Genomic DNA, 22342 nt, shown 5'->3' on the forward strand with positions numbered 1-22342 from the left:
TGCTGCCGTCCTCTTCCTCCTCTTGTTTTTTAATGACCCCCCTCCTTTGCACACATCTTCGGTGTGAGTGTTCTCCTAGATTCCATCTATGACTTTGAACTGCATTTCATCCATGCACTGGGGCACATGCCTACACGGAGTCCATATGTTTATATATTAGACTATCACAAAACAGTAAGGTGGAAAGAGAGCTAAGATTTTACAGGTCTCAGAAGGCTGTAAAATCTTCATTAGCTCTGCTTTTACCATGTACTCAGTACTCAGAACCTTCAGCATTGCCAATGATGTCTGGAGTGTGGGACATAAAAACCCAAACTAAATAGCAAACAGAAAGACTCCATAAAACCCATGGATCTCTGTCTTCACTTTGTCTCTGCTGTTTCATTTTGCTTATATCGTTTCATGATTTTCATCCATTTCTGCTTTCTTTTTTTGTAGATATTCAGTTATAATCTCAAGGAACATCATCAATGGTGAAAGAATAGCTAGGCAATAAAGTGGTGTGGGTGGTTTTTGTGAACACCAAAGGTGACAATATTCATCCGGAAGATAAACAGAACAAGTCATACACAGAATTGTGTTATGTAGTTTTTCAGCTATACTGCGATCTGAGTCATTCTGTACATTGTCAGCACAAGCCCCTTTTTCAGTGCTTCTAGAGAAAATGTGTGTCTACCATCACAATGTGATGATTGCTACAGCTTGCCCAGAGCAAAACTGGTGGTAATAAAACCTTCTAGATTGGAACATAGTGATGTCATTTGTGTTACTGGCTGTCTAAGTTGTCTCTGTGTTGTGTCAACCCTAAGGAAACAGATCTCAGTTTGGGAGCCTCAGTAAGCTCTGTCATTGGATATTGCTAAATTATAGCACTGTTTATTTAAGACTGTATCAGCTGAGCAGTGGAGTCAAGATTTTAAGCACCTCAAGGCATTGGATTAAAATGGTTTCTATCTTCTGACTTTGTATTGAACTCACCTTGAGAGATGCTTTTCTGTGACACTATTAGTTTTAAAGTTGCTTAGCTTGTGCATTCTAGTGCCTCTTAAGAGAGTATTAAATTAGGAAAAATGGGCTGATCATGGTATCCAAAAAAAAAAAAAAAAAAAAAAAAATACAAAAAAGTCTCAAAGAACAGCAACTATACCCATCTCATAAATATTCAGTACACTTTAGCAAATCATTGTAGGTTTGCTCTAAGAAGTGACTATAAATTCTCTATAAATTCCAGTGTGTTTCTAGAGTTTTCACACTTTAAATTCATAGAATCATCACTGAAACTAGCTTTTGTCTTAGTTGTAGAGATGTGCCAATGATAAAGAGAAGAAAATAAGGTAAGAGTGAGGAACAAACGTCCTACATCAGTCATCTCTTCTCATATTATATCATGACATCCATCCATATATATAACATGTATTACACACACACACACACACACACACACACACACACACACACACACACATATTACAAACCAAAGAAGATTAAACTTCTTGACACAGTAGCTCATGAAATTCAAAGCTGTCTATATTAAAAAGTAAGCATGTATGTCATGTGTACTTCATTCAGTAGATGCTGTGTGTGGTTTTGTTGCACTCAATTCTTTACATAGCTATTTTGGTGTTTCTACTAGTTTTCAGGCGTCTCAGTTCTTGGGTATGTTTGGGGTATAGATTGTTCATATATGGTTATGTTTTATTGTATACATTCTTCACATATGGGATATGTTTTAGGGTATAGGTTGTTCATGTATAAGATATGTTTTGGGGTATAGGCTGTTTCTGTATGTGTATGTTTAGGGATGTAGGTTGTTCATTTATGTGTATTTTGAGGGCATAGTCTGTTCATGTATAGGGTATATTTTTTGGAATAAGCTCCGGTGTCTTGGGATAGAAGTTTATTTCCTTTTTATCTTTTATTTTTCAAAATTTCTTTTTTACTTGTGCTAATTTTACTCAAGCTATGTTTTGAATACTAATGTTCAAAATGATTGAGGGGAAAGAATGGTTATAGCCCTTTAATTGTTTTTTGTAGTGAATTTGTTATTTGAATATTCTTAAAGTTTTGGCATCTTTAGTCAGCTAGCAGTGGCAGTAAGTTATAAATAGCCATAAAACACTTCTCCAATAGCCAGAGCTCCTGGGTACCAGAACCCTTCTTCCTGTGTCCTCTGACTTGGAAACATAATTCTGCGTATCTTTGCTGCTGGCACTCATGCCAGTGATTTTTATATGTAAGAGGATTGTTTTTCCAATGAATTTTCACATCTCTGATGAGTTACATTTTAACATAGGCTCAGTTGTCCCCCCAGTCTTTGTTACTGAGAAACAGTAAAATACTTGTGACTAAAAAGTCATTTTGACATTTCCCTTTACATAACATAAATGTCTATGAGAACAATTCTTTTAAGTGGATGTGATCACCAGGTATTCCCTGGTTCTCTGGTTGGACAAAGCTTCAACTTGCCCAGGAATTCCAAGCCATTCATTCTACCTTCAGGAGTCATTGGGAAACTAAATACAAAGATCAAGGCCCCACCCAGGACTTGCTAGGCCACAATTTCTGGATAATTTGTATCACCAGGCAAATCTGAGAAACCTGAAACCAGTGAGTCTACGTGCAAAGCCTGTTGCTTTGTTTCTGCATTTTGCTGTGTAGGGAAGATTTATGGATGTATTGAGTTGCTTGTATTTATTTGTTTCTAATGCTACCCAATTAAAAGAACACAAGAAAGGCTGGGCATGGTGGTGACCTGCTTTAATCCCAGCATTGGGAGATAGATGATTCTCTAAGAGTTTCAGGCCAGCTTGGTCTATATTCAAGTTCCAGGACAGCTAGTGCTCCACAGAAAGACCTTCTATCAACAAACAAACAAACAAACAACAGAAGCAGCTGAGTGCTTTGGTTCATGTATTTAATCCCAACACCCAGGAGACAAGTGGCAGAGGCAGGTGGATCTCAATGAGTTAAAAAGTACTTGTTCACTCTTAACTCACTTGTCTTAAGCAAAGATGAAAGGAGGCAGAGTCAAGAGCTCCCATGTCCCCAACTCATGCTGCTGGCAAATGGCAGTGTGTGTGCTGATGCCTCTCCTCCTGTTCCACGCATCATGCACAATCCCTCAAGGGGTTTTTCTTTGTCATCCTGTAATGCCTGTGTTTTAAATCTAGATTATAACACTGTGCTATCTACACTGAATCTTAGAAGATATTCTAAAACAGACTGAAGAGTCCATTGTCCCAGAAATGTTTGGAAGGAATAAACTGGTTATCTGTCATGGGACAGCTGAAAGAGAAAAAGCAAAGGATTAGGGTACTCGTAGAGAATTACTCATCCTGTATTTTTTTTTTATCTTTGAGGATAGTGTAGTTATTGAATATGCATGAAGTTCTCACCTTTTCCTGAGTGGTTATGCTTTGTGTCAATGTGCACGACATATTCCACATGTGCTTTATTACAGGAAGTTTTTCCCTTTACGATGATTTATCAACTTACTATTGCATGTTTATTAACGACCTAGTTTGAACTGTGTCTCCATGTCCTTTTAACTTGTCCCCAAATGCAGGTGAAGGGTTAGTTGTTTAACTCTCCCTCCTGTCCCATTTCAGTCTGGGACTTCTAAGGAAAGGTGAAACCGTAGGTGAGAATGTACAATTTGTCTGCAGAGGTGAAAATGTTTAATGTGCTTGTGAATTAGTGCATTTCTCCTAGGAAGATTATCGTACTTTTATAAATATTGGAAGCTAATCTTCACTTGCAGGCTAGTCTTTTCAAAAGTACTACTTATCATCCCGAGATTCGTGTGTTTTTAGTGCTGACACAGAGAGATGCCATGGCCTCGTGCTGGAGAAGCCATGACACTGATCTGGGCGCCCAGTGCTGGGGACATTTTGCTGTTTTGGAGAAGAATGAAAACTAAAGCCTGGTGTCTGGAAAAGACTGGCAGCAGATAAACTATGTAATAGGTTTAAACATACGCACAAGACAAGAGATGACATCCTTTACCACCACCATGACACCAAGGGCATGCCGATTTGGGCTCACCACTGGAAGAGAATACATTTGCTGTTGGACTTGAACAAAGACTGTGGTCGATGAGATTACAGTCTTCCCACCAGCAGGAGCGAATTCATCCGAAATAGTGTCTGCCGTGCTTAAACATGGTCTCTGTCAATTACCTTTGACTTCCATTTAACAAGTAGCCATCTAGATAGGTGTTCTCTTCTTAACAACAGAAACACCCAGATTCTGCAAAATGCAAAGAAAAAAACAAACCTTTATTTTACCATTCCAACTGCTTTCCAATGTTGAAGCTTTAAGGAGAAATTATTCCCTCTCCTTTTTGATATTTACACTCCTGCTTTTACCAGAAGTTTAGATAGTTTCACGATGAGCAGACCCTGTGCTGGGGGAGGAGAGGTGTACACACCATTGCTAGCAGGCGCCTCTGTAAAATCAGTGCACGGCAAGGAGGAGGAACAGAACATAGTTTGCCCATGTTTTCTTCTACTTCCCACTCCCTTAGCACCTTGTAGATTAATGTCCATTGGACCTGGGGAAGTGTTTCTATATCACTGAAGGTAAAACCTTCCAGCAGTTACTAAGATCCAAGTATGATTTAAGTGTTCTGCTTAAAACATATAATTTATTCTTAACAACTAGAGAGGCATTATCTTCCAGTTTCAGCGGAGGTGAAACTGTGGCTTACAGAGGCTGGCCAAAGTGCACAGAGCCGTATCCCAGTCAATGGCAGGAGCTGGATGTGAACCCAGGTCTGTGTAGTTAGAAATCAATGCTGTTACTCACCCCTCCAATATCAGCTGCTCATGTGTTTGACTGGGATGTTAGGTGTATTGTTTTCCTCACTTTAGGTAAATGTAAATTTACTCAGCATGTTACTCAGGAAAGAACAACAGAAGAAGAAAAGACAGGAATCCTTAAGTTGGGATGCTAGAATTTGGAGTTGAATTTGGAGTCAGCTCATTTGCTGGAGATCTTAGTCGTTTGCATAGCCTTGAAGTACTGGGGAGTCACACTGTGCATTTGAACTGAGTTTCTTTTGTGAGGTAAGAATGAAGCAGCAGCGGCTGTGGGATATTTAGTAAATGATCTTCACTCGTTATGGTGCAAGTGACTGTAGAATTATTTACATTTAAAAAAGAAATTTCGCCAAAGTTGCAGCAGATGATGCTGTCATGGAAGTTATGTTCATTCATCTCTCCATCCTTCCTCCCGCTGGCTTAGGCCATGTGTGAAGTTCGTTTGCCCTTTACACAGTAACAATAGCAGTAGCATTTGGTTCACTGTAATTACTATGAACTCTAGTTAGCTCAGTGGCCAAACACATAGATTGAGTGATAGATTACCTACTTATTTTTCTAATATATACCTTCTAAAAAATCCTGTAGTTATAATTCAAATACATTTTTCCACACTTCCCAAAGACAAGGCATTTAAAAAATTTGATAGCCCATTTATTTTACCACTCTTGGTGAAGTGTCTTCTGGATTGAGGTTCTGTGACATGTGAAGCAAATGTCTGCTTCTAATACCTTTCTATATCTATGTATGTCCAGAAGATGTTCTCTGAATAAGGCATTTCAGAAATTCATGTTTCAAATTCATTATTGAATAATTTTAGCATTCTTTTTTTTTATCAGCTATAGTGTTCTCACGGTGGCTATGTCTGTCTGGTTTTTAACACTAAGCCTCGGGAAAGTCCAGGAATGATACACAGTGAACTCAGACATTAAAGTTTGCTTAAGGTCTGAGTTTAAATTCATTGAAAGCTGAAAGAACACTGAAGTAGTTTGTGTCCACAGACCAACAGGGACTGGAAGTCATCGGTCCGCTTTCTCTGCCTGAGAGGTCTAAGGTTTACTTGGCCCGCCAAGTGTTCTACAATACCGTCCTAAAACTGACTGCTAGTTGTCATCTCAGAACAGCATTGTCCTCTCTCAACTTAAGCCCCATTGTAAAGGTACCGTGGTGTCTCTGCTCATGTTCATTTAAGAGAGGAGTCAGGATCTCAAGATTTGGGGGCTGACAGGCTCTTTATTTTATTTCCTACTAATTACATACGTGTAGTAGTAAAACTATAACATATATTGAACACTTTCCCACCAAGTTCTGTAAGTACAAATTCTTCATATAGTTGGGGGAGGGGGGAGTGACCTTATTCCTCAAACAATCATCGTGATTTTTTTTTTGAAGAACACACCAGACATGGCTGAAGTCGGGGTCTGTTTACACATTTATTTCCTCCTTCCTCCTCCATTCCTCCTACCTCCCTCTCCGGCTCCATTACTTGCCTCCCTTCCTCTCTCCCACCTAAGTTCTTCATCTTCTGTTTTCATTCTTGCTAACCTCACCCCCTTTTCTTCCTCATCTTCTCTATTCCTTATATCCCTTCCCTTCTTCCTTCCCTCTCCTCTCCTCTCCCCTCCCCTCTATTTCCCTCCTCTCCTCTTCTCCCCTCATCTCATTTCCTCCCCCTCTTCCTTCCTTCTACCTCCTCTTCCTTGTGGTCTGCCTTGTCAACCCTCAGAGGATTTCATTTGAATTATCTTGAGGTCCCATCTCCTCCTCTTCCCTTCAGATCTCCTGTTTCAGTTACTGAGTGTGAATCCCTCTGACATTCTTTCAATCATTGAAGACTCTAAGCTGACTCCCTGTATGAAGTTTGTAAACTTTGTTTCCTGTGCTCAGAACACTGTTTATATCCTGTTCACATGGCTAAGCCCCCCCCCCCCAGTCTCAGGCTTTCCCTTAATTACACAATATAGATTCCTTAGTCACATTTACCCACAGTAGTGATTTTTAAAGCGACTTCCACACACGTTCTCTTTATATGCATTAGGTTTTTGCTTAAATATACGAATTTCTGCACGTTGACCCCTAGAATGCCCACATTAGTTTTGTTCTGCATCTCTAGCCCCAGAAGTAGTTACCGAGAGGGTACTTAGTTAATACCTGTTGAATGAAGACACATTTCTGTAATTTTTTTTTAAGTCTTAGTTTGCTAATCCAAAAAATGGGGACAAAAAATTTTATGTGTAGATTTATTGTGAATTAAAAGGCATTAAAATATATAAGACAGAACTCTTAAATGGTACTGTCATCATCATCAGAAACATAATCAATAATGCTTGTGCCCAATCTATGTATAAAAGATTGCTAATATGTATAAAAATACTTTAATAAAAGACTTTTGCTAGGCTTTTGTTTCACCCAGACTTCCCTGGATGCATGTTTTTAACACTAATCCCCACTTCAAGGATATAAAAATGAGACCTTGCATCAGTGATATGAACTGGCTTCCACCGTGCAGTGTCAAAATTGCCCAAGCCACAGTGTACATTCAACAGGGTAATTACTTTGGGTCATAATTGTCTAGACAGTCCTCCCTCCCCTCTAGCCAACTGGCACTGAAAACCAAGTACTGCTTTTGTGTGTGCACACAATGGGCTGTAAAGTCCTATTATCCCCATTTCCACGCCCCTGTGGCTGCTTTCTTGCTTTTGAAGCTTCTTTTGGGGAGCTGGGGGTGTAGAAGAAGAAAAGAAAGGATGAGAAAAAAAGAGAAAGCTTTCTAGGTAACCTCGAAGTTTATTTCTAATCTCATTGTGCTCAGGTAATGTAGAGAGGGGAGGGCACATTCGTGACTTTCGTATACCTTCAACTAGTCCCATGATATTTGTGAGAAGGCCCATGAAAGGTTTTTTTTGGGGGGGGGCACAGCTAGAAATACTTCTGTGTAGGGTTTGAAATGAAGTTGGATTTAATTCTGTTCTGATAGAAATAGAGCAAGATCAACTTTTTTACTTGAGCCCTCTGTTCAGAATCCACAGGCTGCTTAAGACTTCTGCTGATTTCTCCCCAGTGCAGACACTGTGACCTGCTCAACTCCCCTTGTTGGTTCATGCCTCTTCTAGTCTTTCCTCTACCTGCTTCTACTGGGTTCCTGTCAATCTTTTTTTTAGGGGGGTATTCTGGTTTCCCAGGTGACTGACATTTTCTTTAACATTCTTTCCTACCTTGACTAATTGACACCTGTTCCCTGAGGACAACACCTCTGTTTCTGCCAAATCTCTCAGTACCACTGTGTGATGGTGGAGGGGGAAGGGTTGGGGTTGGCGTGTGGAATGTAAGCAGCCCGTGTTAATGAGTTTTTCTAGACTCTAGGAATGATCCATTTTGTCACTACTCGTTGTTTTGATACCATGTCTTACCTAATTCCATCGCCCCCTCCATTTTCTCTGTCTTTGGGACATATCCCACCTGCATATAGAGCCTCCCACACCTCTGCATTATACCCACACTTCACGCTCCTTGCTAGACTCTTCCCCAGACTGCCAAGTTTCTCCATCATGGCCTTTACCTTGATTTAAGTCACATCCATGACTTGTGCTTTTTCAATTTATTTTCTGTTCATTTGACCTCACTGTAAATTTTATCTCTGTATGTCCTCTCTTCCTAAGCTCAGTACATCTCTTCATTGGTATTTGGTGAAGTCCACCTTGTCCTCGCACTGACCTATCAAATCCTGCACTCTCCTAATGCTTTCAAAGAACTATCTTAATCACTGTTTTTATTTTCGTTGTTTTTTATTAACTTGATGTCTTTGAGGTCTCTGCCCTATTACTCTGCAATGGATACTGTGGGGGGGGGGGGGGGGGCTCTTCCCCACATTCAATAGTATCTTCTAATACAAAGCTGTCATAGATATAGTTTTTACAACCTCTTTAAAATAATTTTAGTTCTTTGACTTCACATTTTCTTCTCATGATTATTTCCCTTTCTCCCTCCCTTCCTTCCTTCCTTTCTTTCTTTTGTTCTTTTTCTCTTCCCTTTCTCCTTTATTCTATGTGTGTGGTGGTGGGTGTAGTGTGTATGTGAGTTGTGTGTTTGTATGTGTGTGTCTTGCATGCTTGTGAATGTGTGGGTGCTTGTCCCTTTGCCCTTGGATGTGGAGGCCAGAGGAAAACATTACATGTCTTCCTTTCTCTCTGCTCCTTTAAGTAGTCTCTCACTGAAGAAGATGCTTATCATTTGGCTTGTCTAGTTGGCCAGGGAGCTTTCAGGGTCTGAAATCTGAGTCTTCCTCCCAGTATTTTGGCTACAGGAACATGTCTCCATGACAAGTTTTATACATGGGTGCTAGAGATTTGAACTCAGGTCCTCAAGTTTGCAAAAACAAGTATTCTTAATCATGAAGGCATTTTCCTAGCTTTTTTCTTTTCATCTGCTTAATATTTGGTCTAATTATTTTCATTTTGTATTCTTACAGAAGAGGGAATGTTTCTTTGACTCATCTCTTGTGTCTCTGTTATCTCTCTGTGGCCTCTCATCCACCCTCTCAACTTTAATAACAACCTGTGACTATATAGGCTTCCTTTCCCAATGCTGACTGTTTGTTTCTTGACCTTCTTTCTTGTAGACATTACCAGAGTACTAATTTTAAAACACTTTGAACTTAAGGTGATTTTAAGTGACCACCTGACCTGCTCTTGGGGGTTAAAAGAACAATATTAAAAATCAGAAGGCAAACCGTGCTTTGCATAACCACCTACTCAAGACCAACAGATACAGAAGTCTTCTAAACTGCGTCATCAATATTGCCTTTCGTCTTCCTGAGTTGTCTCACTTGTGCTGAACAATCCCTGTCTTTTGCAGAGCTGTGCCCATTTGGTTCTCTTTTATCTTAGACCTCCATGTTCACCCTGCTCCAACCCTTCTCTCTCTCCACTGCAGCACTCTGCTAACAATGCATCTGCTGCTGGGTTTTGCCTGCTTCATCTATAATAGCCTCTATTCCTACCAAACGTTCTTCAAGTATATTGACTTTTTACATACTTGCTTTAAAGACAATGGTCCAAAACCAACAGGGCAGATGTTATGGCTTGGGATTCAACACCCCACAAATCCTCGCATAACAAACTCACCACCCAATGAACAGAAAGCAGCAAAACCAAACTCCACACTTTGGGTCTAACTCCTCCACAGAGTGCATTTTATCTACACTGGTGACTTTTCTCCAAATACCTTCTAAATCAGTGACCACAGTCCTTACCCACACCTGCCTGTGCCTGGGAGATTTTAATTCCGAAAGTCTGCTCTGAGGCATGGTTGTCTTGATAAAACCATTCCCTCCTGTTTCTGACTGATGCTATTGACAATGTTGTCCCCTTGATCTTGCTCAACACTTTCCCTCCATGGCAGACATCTTGCTTGTCTTGTTTTCTTGTTACATTCCTTCAGTCCCTACCCTGTTTTACCTTATTCCTGAGGTCTTCTCTGATCTATTCATCTATGCAATTGCTGTTCTTTCTATATTGAAGAAATAATAAACTTTTTTCCCCTGCCAATGCTATGCACCATAAACTATGCATCCAAAAGGCACAATAGTTGTAATTTCAAGACTGTGCTATATTTGCTAATCATGCTAAAGAGAAGAAAGTAATGTTAAACATCTCTATTGTTTTCAACAACAGATGAGCGCATTTAATAATTTAAAATAATTTAGCACTAGAAGCTTTTTTTCCAACACCCACCCTCTAAGTTGCTTTAAAACATTGACAGGTCTCCAGGGATTCCTCCTGGAACTGTCCTGCTTCATGAAGCCATAAAATGTGCTTCAATCAGAGAGTGTGGTTAGGAAAGCATTGTTTTCTGCTAGTTCCCCTGACTCAGGGGAACACTTTTAATAAGTCAGCCCTGCTGACCTGGATGTATTCAGTGGGCAGAGAACAGCGTTGTTTTTAACGGGGAGCTAGAGCCGGTTACAAGTTACTGCATCTAAAGGCAATTTCTGATTTTTGCCAAACATTTGGCAAGGGAGTGACATTTTTCATTAAGTTTTACTAGCAAAATCCAGGGTAAACATTTCATACAGGACATTTAGAATGCATATATAATATAATCTTGCTTTTGAAGGTGAGGCTGGAAGCTAAGTAAATAGTAAATTTTTATCTACCTGGTGCTGTGTATATTTTTTATGCAGAACATGTTTGGATGTATTTTACATAAGATAATAAAAAGGAGTGTAGAGCATACATAAAATCTTTGTGCTTATCAAGTTTAAATAATTGGAAAATAGTTGATATAATTCATTTTTTCACTTTTTATAAGCCATAGGTTTATTGTGCCTTCATAAACAACCCAGTCTTTTTTCCACCAACTTCAGCAGACCTGTAATTGAACTGCTCATAACCTTGAGAAGCTAAGTCAAATTGCCTTTGGAAAGTGTTCCCCACATGTTGTGTCAAATGTGCTTTTCAATCCTTCCTACAAAATCCTGCGTAGCAGGAAGTCAAAAGAGAAATTGTTGGGTAACATTTTGAAGATGTCAAATATGAAGTAAGGTTTCTGAGTTGGTTGTGGATTTGTGTCAGTAGGTGAGAAGCCACAGTGTCTAGGAAGCCTCTGGGAACAGAGTAGTTTTCTTGGCATAAGAGAAGTAACAAACAGAGCGGAAGGTTATGTAGCTTCTCAGCACATCTGAGCTGCACAGCTTTGGTGCTCTACACATAGAGATAGCCACTGAGACACAAGAGCCACAAGCCTTTGGATTAGACGGCACACCACCTCACTCTCTCTAAAGGATATTTAAAACTATCTTTTCCAAGACCACCTTTGAAGCCTCAGCTCAGACAATGGCAGCCGTGCTCCTGAGACAACAAGACTAAAACCACTCCACAAAACACCAACTCCCTGAAGTAAAAATGATACACAGCCTCATGATACCAGTATTTCTTTTATTTGTACCCAACTTTCATTTTTATGCCTAGAAAAATACATGGGGTTATTTAGGACTCATGTGCTGGCAATTTCCTACTTTTAGTGATGGTAACATAGTCCCAAAAGCAAGCACAATTATTCTGTGTTTTTCTTAAGTTTTATTCAGCAAGAAGACCATAATTTTTCATATTTAAGGAAGTATGAAAAATTTGTCAAATTTCAAAAGCTGAATACATGTAGCGTTGGATCAAGGCACATACAAGACTGGCCAAAGGGCGTACAGTGCACTTTGGTTGTTTTTTTTTTTTTTTCTTTTGTTGTTGAAAAAAAAATCATGGCAACAAAAAAGTGGTATGGTTTTTAAACAAGTAATAGCTCACAATTCAGTAGGAAGCTGTAAAGAAATGTTACATTACAAGTCCATTATGTAATATCTGGAGAAATGTGACAGTAATGGGCAGTATTTGCCACCACGGTGAAAGTAAATCGAATATTTATGTACAGTGTTCAAGCATCTCATATAAGCCAGATCTAAATTTGATATCTAGTGTTTAATTTTCTCTGAAGAATTCTCACTTGCTTAAAGCACTACGTTCTCTGGATGCATGAGAAGAATTGCTGATGGTTACACTACCTTCTTAATTATACAGATAGACAGTTGTTCTCAGGCACCCTTTATAATAAAAGCATCATAAACACTAACAATTCTGTGTAGGATTCAACTTTTCAAGAGCCAGGATGGTCCAGGCAAAAACTAAGATGCAGTTCTAGTGTATGTATTGATTACACTACACGAGACTAAGTTGTCATGGTTGTCTGAAGTGCATACACTCCCTGCACTTGTGATTATTCTTGTGAAGTCCTCTGCTCTTGAAACTCTGCTGACAGAGTTCTACTCCACATTGTTTTTATGTTCGGATGTATTCAGTGTAGGAACTGCGCTTTCTTCCTCACGGACATTTAATTTAGGGTACAGTGAGAGGTGCAGCATGTTGGATACTGCCCATTACGTCACAGATTGTGATTTATTGAATACCACTGGGATAATACAAATGTCATCATTGGAACAATATTTCATAACTAGTTTTTAAAATTTATTTTGTCATCCAGCCAGGTTTCTTTTTTTTCTTTTTTTTTTTTTTTCCTTTTTTACATTGTATTAATACCAAAGTGAAAAACGGCATGTGCTTATACTACAAGGGTCTCATGTGAACGCAGTCCTGATTGTTCAACACAGCAAGGAAATTCACTTTCACAGTCAACAAGTCATCTTACTCAGTAGAACACAAAGTAAATGGTTTATAACTTCAATATCTGCAAGGAAAATACAGTACAAATTACTAAAAAATACTAAAATATAGAATTGTGTTCAGGCATCCCCACTACATCAACCGCAGCAGCAACCTGAAATCTGAAACTTTTAATAAAAAGTTCTTAAATATAAATTATATGGCAAATGTACAGTACATTGCTTTTTCTCAGTCTCTTTTCCAGTGTTTTGCAGTAGAACAGAGTTCCTACCATCACCTCTCCTAGGTTTTTTTTTAAAAAAAAAAACCTGGGAACAGTCTGGTGTGGGAGCTCCTTGCATCATGAGTGTGAGTGGTCTGAGTCTGGAATCCCACTGTCTCTGTAGCTCCGGTTACTACTGCTCTCACTGAGGTTGTTTTTGTACAGATTCATCCCGTTCGGAGGAAATATGGTGTGTATTACAAACTCCTCCTTGGAGATGGGTTCATTGCTTATCGGTAGCATCTGGAAAGAAGTTTCCCTGATTTCCAGGATGGAGTTGTCTTTCTTAGTACCGGCTTCTGCATAGTCATCCTTTCTCCTCCTCCCTTTGCTGTATGCACAGTTCCGTGAGAACAGTGACCCATTCCTATGCACATACCAACACACCAAAGCCAGGAGGGCGATGCTTACCAGGGCCACTGCCCCGCCAATGATGGCAGCCAAAGGTAAATTTGGATTTTTGTAGGGTTCTTTCTCTTGCTCTCGATTGAGGGTGGTTGTAGGGTTGTACATTCGAAGAGGGGCAGTTTGGGTCTCAATACAAACAGGCGTTTCATCAAACAGGTAAAGGTTACTGGTTTCCATGGGAACCATGCATACTCTATAGGGTGATTCAGGTTCTAGAGCTGTGACCAAGTATTCACTGCGTTCTCCTGTTACGATCGTTTCTGTTATAGATCCAAAGGCTGGGCTGTGGCCCAGTTTAAGCCAGCTGAGTCGCAAAGCAGTCATCGGCAGAGCAAGTCTCCAGGATATGTGGATTGTGTCAGGGGTGACAGACTTCACAGTAATTAAAATTGTTTTTCGTGAGGGACTGCCTGTAGTTCGCTGATCCTTAATGAGCTTGGGGTTTTTAATATCTGGTTGTTTGGTCACAGGAGCTGGCCACTGTCCTTGAGCAGGATATGCCGTGTTAGGTATTGCAGTGGTTACTTGAATGGTGCTCACAATCCCACTGTCTTTACAATCAAACAGTTCCGCACTGAGGTCCTTGATAGCCATGCCACGGACCTTTTCTGGGGCCTGGCACATGAGCCCACGCACATTGACCTTCACGGGTAGCGACTGTAACCAGTCTCGGACCCATTTCATCTTGCACCCACAATACCAAGGATTGTTGCGAAGAATCAGTTGGGTTATATTGTCCAAATCATCAAAGATACCCTGAGGTAAATTGCTTAGGTTATTGTTGGACATATCGAGTCGATACAGCTGCCTTAAATAAGAAAAAGCATTTGGGGGTACCCGGTTGATATGGTTGTCTTGTAGGTAAAGCTTCCTCAGGCTTGTGCCGGGAAGGTTCACTGGTGCTGCTGTCAAGGAATTCCTCACCAGGGACAGTTCTGTTAAGTTTACTAAGTTGAAGAAAACTTTGTCACCCAAACCGTGGTTGTTCAACAAGTTTCCATCTAAAACCAGGCGTTTCAGGCTTGTGAGACCGTGAAGTGATGGGGAAGAGATCGTTGATATGCGATTGTCATCCAGGCGTAATTCCTCGATAGTCCTAGGCAGGCCCCCTGGGATTGTGCTAAGGTGGTTACGGGACAGGAAAAGCAGCCGCAGATAGCCGCTGTCTCGAAATGCACCCTCTTCGATGCTGACCGCCGACACGGAGTTATCATCCAAGTGTAGCTCTTCCAGATAGGGGATTTTCGAGAGTGAGTCATAGGTGATAGTTCGTATGTTATTCTCCTGCAAATGCAGCTCCTTTACATACTTTGGAAGGTTGGTGGGAAATTCATCTAAACTGTTGTGGTACAGGTATATTCTTTGTACTTTCAGCAAGTTCTTCAAATCCGAAGGAATCCCAACATTGTTTATTTGGTTGTTCTGAAGGTAGAGTGTTGTAGCATCCTCCGGAATTCCCACTGGAATGGATGTCAGAGAGCGATCGTTACAGTAAATGAAACCCGCATCACAGCGACACACAGATGGACAGGATTTAGCCATGACTGACAGAGGTGCCACTTGGAAGAACAGCCCAATTTTAGTCCCGATGAGGAAGAGGCTCCAGGCTGGGCTGATCATGGTCAGCAGTGTTGAGGTCTTTATTATAGCAGGCAGCTTCTGTAACTACAACAGCGGAAGAAACAAGAAAAACAAAACAATTAGGCTGGAATACTGAGGTGCCTATGAACAGAAATGGAAAGAAAGACATCCGTAATGAATTTCAGCATTTTAGTTTTCAGAGAGGCGCAACCAACAGCACACTCATAATTTCTTTACCCTGAGTGTCTCTGAAGTATAGGTTTATTAACATATCTAAGTCCATTTTACTTTAAAATGTTAAATATAATTAAATAGTCAAATATTTTAAAGTGTAATTTATCTCAGATTCAGCTAGTGATGAAGGTTATACATTTCTAACTTTAAATATTTATAGAAGCTACTTAGAAGAATGTAATTTGTAATGTGTGTGTGCGTGCACGTGTGTGCATGCACCAGTGTTTTCTGTCTCCTTTGACAAGTTATCATAACGTATAGAAATATGCAATAAAAAACATTTATGCTTTTCCTTCTCTGGAATAATTAGCTTCACATATCTTGAGTCTTTTTAATCTCAGTAAAGCCAAGCATTTGTTTTGATTATTAATATTATTTAATGTTAATATTATATATCATTTAAAAGGCATTTCTGGGAAGAAGGAATAGTTCACCTACTTGAGGGAAAGAATTGTAGAGCTCCTGTGTCGAGTAGGTAAAAATGGAAAATTCCATTTCATGCTAACCGTTTCTCCCTGTTCCTGTTTTGTCACATTTAATGCTGCATGGTTTAATAACTTGATCCAGTTTTCGTTTTTGTTTTCAGTTTCCAATCACATTTTAACAGCGCATCTTATCTGTCTTCAAACTCTAAGCTAGAATGATTCACATTTGCCCATCAGCCAAAGAATTACAGACTGATGTGGGTCCTGCAATGCGTTATTCTCTCTTCTGCAAGTCTACGCATTAATCAGCCCTTATGACTTCAGACACGAAAATCAAATAGCTTAATATTTCTTCTACCTTATTGACCGATGTAAGTAATTTGGGTGACAGCCCAATGCACATGTGTTATTTTCTTGGTGAGGGGCTGGAACTCTAAAGCTCTTTGGTCCTTGGCACTGTTCTTCCCTGTCTTTTCGAGTAACTCTATGCCACACACACCTCAGATCTGGCTCATGCCAAGGAACATCCCAGCTGTGGTTCAGCATGGTGGGCAAGCTCATTAAAGTGGGGGCCAGAAACAATTCAGCCTCGGGTTCCTATGTAGGACACATGGTTTCCTACTTATGTGTTTGTTTTTCTTTCTGATAGTTTCAATGTGATGGCTCCTTTTGTATAGCTTAATCCCCTCAGTGGAAACTGCCCTCTTTGAAATTCTTATTGGCTCTTGTGTGCAGTGTAGTCAGAGACGGTAACTTCAGATGCTCATGAAGAAATCCATTCATGATGTTAAGGCCTGTATAGTGATAGGTTTTCCAGGCAGTGACACCTCCCCCCCTTTATTCCCATCCAGGGTTATCCAAGTATAAACTCTGTACAGTAGCTACATCCCAAGGTGTGATTACCTGCTGTGAAATAGCTATTTCTTCTGCTTCTTGCTGCTTTCTCAGAATTTCTGTTTCAGTCCCGTTCTAGTAGAATGGGTGGAGTCCCTTTTCAGAAGCAAGGGGCACAGTGCAAGCAGTCTTCAGGGAAGGAGAAGGAAGCACACTAAATTCCCGTCTGTTTCTCTTCCTTAAAATGGGCCAGATGGAGCACCTCCTGTGAAAGAAACAAAAAGATACAGTGTTGGTAGTGAAAAGCAGAATACCAGAGAAGCAACCCATTGCTTGTCATCCAGGGAAAGTGGTGGGTTGACCTCTCTATGTCTGGGTTTTCTACTTAACTATATAAATTAAGCTGCAGCCAATGATGAGATTGCCAATCCAAATGATACTCCTATTGTTAAGTGATTCTTAGTGACACATACTTAAGTTCAGACACAGAGGCAAATTTTCATTTAAGAAGCAGTAAGACCCTTTCAGGGCTTTCAAATTCAGGCTAATGTCTTAATGTTCACTTTCTGGTGCCTAGGCAGATGTTTTATAAGAACATGTCACAGAAAGGAGCAGATGTGCGGTGAAGTTCTTGATTAAAGGCAATGTAAGTACTCTGAACCGCTGAGTATGGCCTCACAAACCACTGGATCAGTCTGCTACTTAGAGTGTGAAGAAGATGATGCTTTGCTGCTCTTCTTTTGATATGCTCAGGGCTCAGTTTGATGCTTGCATTTTCCTAGCTGAGGGATGTGCTTACCCTCACCTTCCTCCTGAGTACGGCAGTACTCCCTAGGAGCTGGAAACCCTAGCACTCAAGTGCTTTTGAACACATTTGTAGCCTAGAAGTTCAAGTCACAGGACTTTAAACTGTATCTGTAAGGGGGAATACTTTTCTCTTTCAGCACATTGAACTCACCGTTGTATTTTTCGGAGGTGCTTCAAAAGTAACCTGAGGCATAAACTCTCTTCCTCAGTTTAAACACAAACAGGCTGCCCCTTACCCCTAACTTGTAGTTTTTATCTCTGAAGAAGGACTTCAGACTTGATGTAAAACACCAGTCACTGAGCTGGCGACTCCTTTGCCCATCATCCTGATAGAAGACAGGTGAGGACGTTTAGGGGTTGGATGAAGAGATAAGTGTGAGCATCGGTTACCCAGGTGGTCAATTCGGTACCTTCCACATGTACAGGGCACACTGGGTATAAGGAGAAATCTGACCGCAAGATTAAGGACTAAGGGAATCATCTGCTTCTCTGCCAGGTACTACCTAGCATCCAACAAAGATAGCATCTGCTACAGAGTTTCCTTGGCGTGTACGTCAACCGAGGCCACAATTGGAGTTTTGTTGTAAAATTCCCATTTCTTTAAGTTTGTCGCCTGTCACAGATTATAGTCCCACCAAATGAACTTGAAAATGGTGGATACACACTTTCTTATTTATTTAAGCAGCCTAAAAATAGCAGTTGGCAAATAGTGTGTGCTGCAAAGTGCCTGCAGTGGAGAGTGTAGATGGTTTTGTTTACTGTGAAGGCTTTCCACATTACTACGAGATTTCAGTCGTGTATTCGCTTATACAGTGCTGTCTCCTAAGTGAATTAGACTGGGAGGACCAAGCTGCTGAAACTATAGCTCCAACGTGACTTTTGCAGTAAACATTTTCTAACCCTGAAAACCATTCAGTATGTAAAATAACGTGGTTATTTCCAGGAGACAATCACTTCAGTTAACTTTCATTAGAAATTAATTTAAAGCTATTATGCTACTAGCAAGTGAGAATGTGTGTAAAATGACCAGTCACCAAGTATGTCTTATGCTCCAGGGGTATTGGTAAGGCAGGGCATACTTCAGAGGTCAGATGATGAACCCACTGAATAGGACTTGAAATGAGTGATTGTTCTGAGTCAGGACAAACCACAGTGTGGTGTTCGTAATGAGAACTGGGGATAAAATAGCTTCAGTAGTTGCTTTAAAAAGAAAATGGAAAAAGGAAAAGAAAAATCTCAATTATATCTATTTTGCTTAACTGGGATTTAAAGATATATAAAATATATGCATTGATCCCCCCCTCTCTCACACACACACACTCACCAGAGATGGAATACATGTTAATGTGAAAACAAAGATTAATTAATTTAACCCGTTCCACACTTAGGAAATTACTAGCACCGCTGTTTGATACGCAATCTCTGCATTCACTTCATACAGAAGTGCAAACAGTGTGGACTGACAGAAAACCTTACGCCTCAAGAGAAAAAAATGCCATTCACTCCCCCCCTCCCCAGATTTTATTTCAACGCAAAGCAAAAGCACAGAAGTAAATGCCGTCTTAGAAAGGGGGGTTCTCAGAAATGGACTCCCAGATCAAAACTATCCAGCTGATGACTGCATCTGAGTTTTATAACCTCCTTATATTTCAAACTATAGTGCTAAGTAGGGATTTGGTCCTCTTTTAATGTTATAATGACCTCTCCATCATAAGCAGTTCAACTTCTGTACCTACACTTGGTATCTGAGCTGGACCGTCATAGTCACCGCCATGCACCTTGTAGTTAAATGGTAATGGCAAAAATACAAGTCACTGTTGTGAGTTTTGTGGCCAGCTCCCCAGTGCTGGCTTCAAAGCTGTCTGTCCGCGTGGGCTTGAAAAAAGGCCCTCACTTCTGAACAAAGAGCAACCAATCCTCTGGGAAAATATTGCTACTAGGGTAACTTGGGGAAAACCATAAACGGAGCCCTGGTACTTAGTAGCGTGTTCTAAAATTATTTTAATGTAATCATTAAGTATATAACACTTAAGCCTCAGCTAAAGGAAATGCACACTCACCTTAATGGTGAAGCAGGTTTTTAACAGGCATCTTTTGATTGTTTATTTTTAAAATAATAATTAAAAAGTGCTTTTAAAAAAATGATTTATAATCACAATCCTGTCTGGTCTCTGATTTATTCTTATAATATATCCAAGAAGCTACAGGAATAGATAAGGATGCTGTTCTCTGGAGACATTTTATAAAAACTGATAAATATTAATAAGTTGATTCTCAATAAGACACTGACATGTGAATGAAATAAAGAACTCAATGCAATGTTGCTTGTTTACATGATTTCTTCTCTTTCAGTGGGCCAAGTGTTTGAATGGGGAAGTATTTTTTAGGTTTGGGAATGTAAGTTAGCTTAAAGTCAAGTTATATGTGGTATATATATGATAACCTCCTAAATCTGGAATTTACTACCTTTTACTCAAGTTGATCTTGATCAATACTCTGTAAAGACGATTTACATGGAGTTAATGTTGTGAGATGTGAGTTCCATTTTATTGATTTGCCTGCACAGAATGACTTCTTCAGAGCAAAAACTTTTTTAAAATATCAACTTTAAAATGCAATGATGGCATTTAGAATTTGCTACCAAAGTCTGCTGTACAAATCTTGATACTGAAGAAAACACATGCTTACTCAAATCTGTGTTTGTGAATGGTCTGACCTAGATTGCAACGTACGTGAACGGCATCTAGCATATTAGGGAAGTCATTTATTTATGAAGGTGAAAATGGTTCACCTAATGAGCAACCTGTGAACACTGAGGTTCTGTAACAACAAGCAATGTTTCAACTGAACTGTGTATGTGGTGAAACCGGAAAACCCGAGTCTGTCAGGTTAGCTGAGAGTGATGGCAAAATGCTTTCTGAGCAGCCTGTCTGGTAGTTAGATTTTCCACGATCATCAGATTTCAGGAAGGTCCCCCCCATTCCTTTGTTTAATGCAGGCAAACAGAAGGACCTCTAGCTCTCCTCCTGAGAGTTTGCAGAGCGGCTGAGAAGCAAGTGTGCCTTTTAAGACTTGGTTTTGTCCAGACTCTCCTCTGACACGAAGGTTTTGTTTCATTTATGGAAAACAGAAGATTAAAGGTTCCAAAGCAAAAGGACTGCCTCACTGAGTTTGTTATAAACGAATCTTAATTCTGCATTTTCTTCATTTCACTTATTGGTAAAGTGAAATCAAGCATCTTTAAGACAAAAGGGTGGGCTGTTACCCTGTATTCCACCACAGGCTCGTCCTTTCGTGATATTAAAGCCAGACTAAATGACTTGGAGACCTAAGACCTGGATGAGGCAGGGAACAACTGAGTGGCTCAGGGCTCAGGGCCCAAGCTGGGCTTTAAGTTTGTGCTGACATTTGAGCGGCTGTAATGAAAGATGTGCCTGCCTGTACTAAACCAGAGACACTCTGATACTGCAAACCTAAAATTCCTCTGCCAGGATGTGAATCCCACCTCCCTTTATGCTTCTGGCCTTTAAAATTTCCTGCACTAGTTCGACCTCTCTCTGTTTGTGTGACAGCCTCGATTCTGGTTAATGAGACCATCTAAAAATCACAAAATGCTCCTTCATGTCTCAATAAGGTATATATTGATTTAAAGTAGAATAGGGAGAAAACCAACACATAAAGCGGATCAATCCATACTCCAGTGGCACACTTTAAAACTCTGTGCTTAACCAAATGTGGTCTGCGGGTGTTCTCTTCAAAGTTGCCACGGTAACTTGTGCACGTGAATCGAAAGAACAAAAGCTGTCATTGTCTCATCAAGTGAAAGCAATTTCTTACTCTCCTCCTTGAGCAGACTAATACCTGGAAAGAGCTTTTCATACACACCTGACACTTGATTTTAGGGTGGGAACCTGGTTATGCATGTGCAAAGCATACATACAAAATTGTATTTAATGCCTTTTCCTTAATATTAACTCTGTGGATTTGTGGTAATGCTAAAAACTCCCTTTTCTGCAGTATGGGGTGGATTTCAAAACTGTCAAGATTATTGTGATGTTTATACAAATTTAGTGATGTTGATCTGGGTTTTGGAAGTGCTTTCTGAAAGGAATATACATATATATATTTGGTTTTTAAAAAGGAAGGATTCTTCTCCAGAAAATAGTTTACCAGCCAGCCATCCCTTGGTTGGAAACTGGTTTGTTGACTTTCAGAAAATGTGAAGCAGTGGCATGTTAGAAAGAAGCCGAGGAACAGCCCTTCTGCTCTGGAGAGAACGCAGTTCTGCAGGTTGATACTGCTGAGAGATTTACTGTTGAGTTTTGCCCGCTGGGGGGTGGTACGCTCCACCAGAACACTGCTTGCAGAAGCCGCGAGTCAGATGTTGGCTGCTGCTGGCCAGTTTTTCCCTGGTTTAATTACAACAAAGCCTCCCGTTGAGAAGAACAGTGAAGGCCTCTGGGGCAAAAGGTGGGGGTTGGAGGGATGGGGAACTAGGGGAGGAGGAGGAGGAGGAATCAAAGCTTTTAAAAAATTCACCAAATCCTATTTCCCTCCTTGACTCCCTTTATGGTACTCTTCATTGAGGAGAAACAACTATTTATCATGCCTCTTACTAACCTGGCAGGAATACGAAAATGCAAGAAAAGGTTCAAACCTTTTTAATTTTTAGTTTTTAATTTAGCTTTAGGTTTTGCCATTGAGCACGCTCTTTGTTATGCACCCCCCCACCTTTGAAAGGGAAGAGGGTTGAGACCGGCTGAAATGGCAGTTCTACACTAAACATGTCTAAATAACTAGATT

The 22342-nt window shown here is 40.2% G+C and overlaps 2 protein-coding genes across 12 annotated transcripts in view; one reads left to right on the forward strand and one right to left on the reverse strand.

Moving 5' to 3' along the window:
* Positions 1-22342, forward strand: part of MACROD2 (mono-ADP ribosylhydrolase 2) — a gene marked incomplete at its 3' end in the record, with an annotated part of 1819824 nt that overhangs the window by 220915 nt on the left and 1576567 nt on the right. The window lies entirely within an intron of this gene.
* Positions 13329-15278, reverse strand: FLRT3 (fibronectin leucine rich transmembrane protein 3; the record flags this gene model as incomplete). Its single annotated transcript, XM_080931055.1, has 1 exon — positions 13329-15278. The coding sequence occupies one exon, from the start codon at positions 15276-15278 to the stop codon at positions 13329-13331; it is 1950 nt and encodes a 649-aa protein (XP_080787181.1).

This window comes from Micromys minutus (assembly GCF_963924665.1).
Source record: "Micromys minutus genome assembly, chromosome: 17".
NCBI lineage: Eukaryota > Metazoa > Chordata > Mammalia > Rodentia > Muridae > Micromys > Micromys minutus.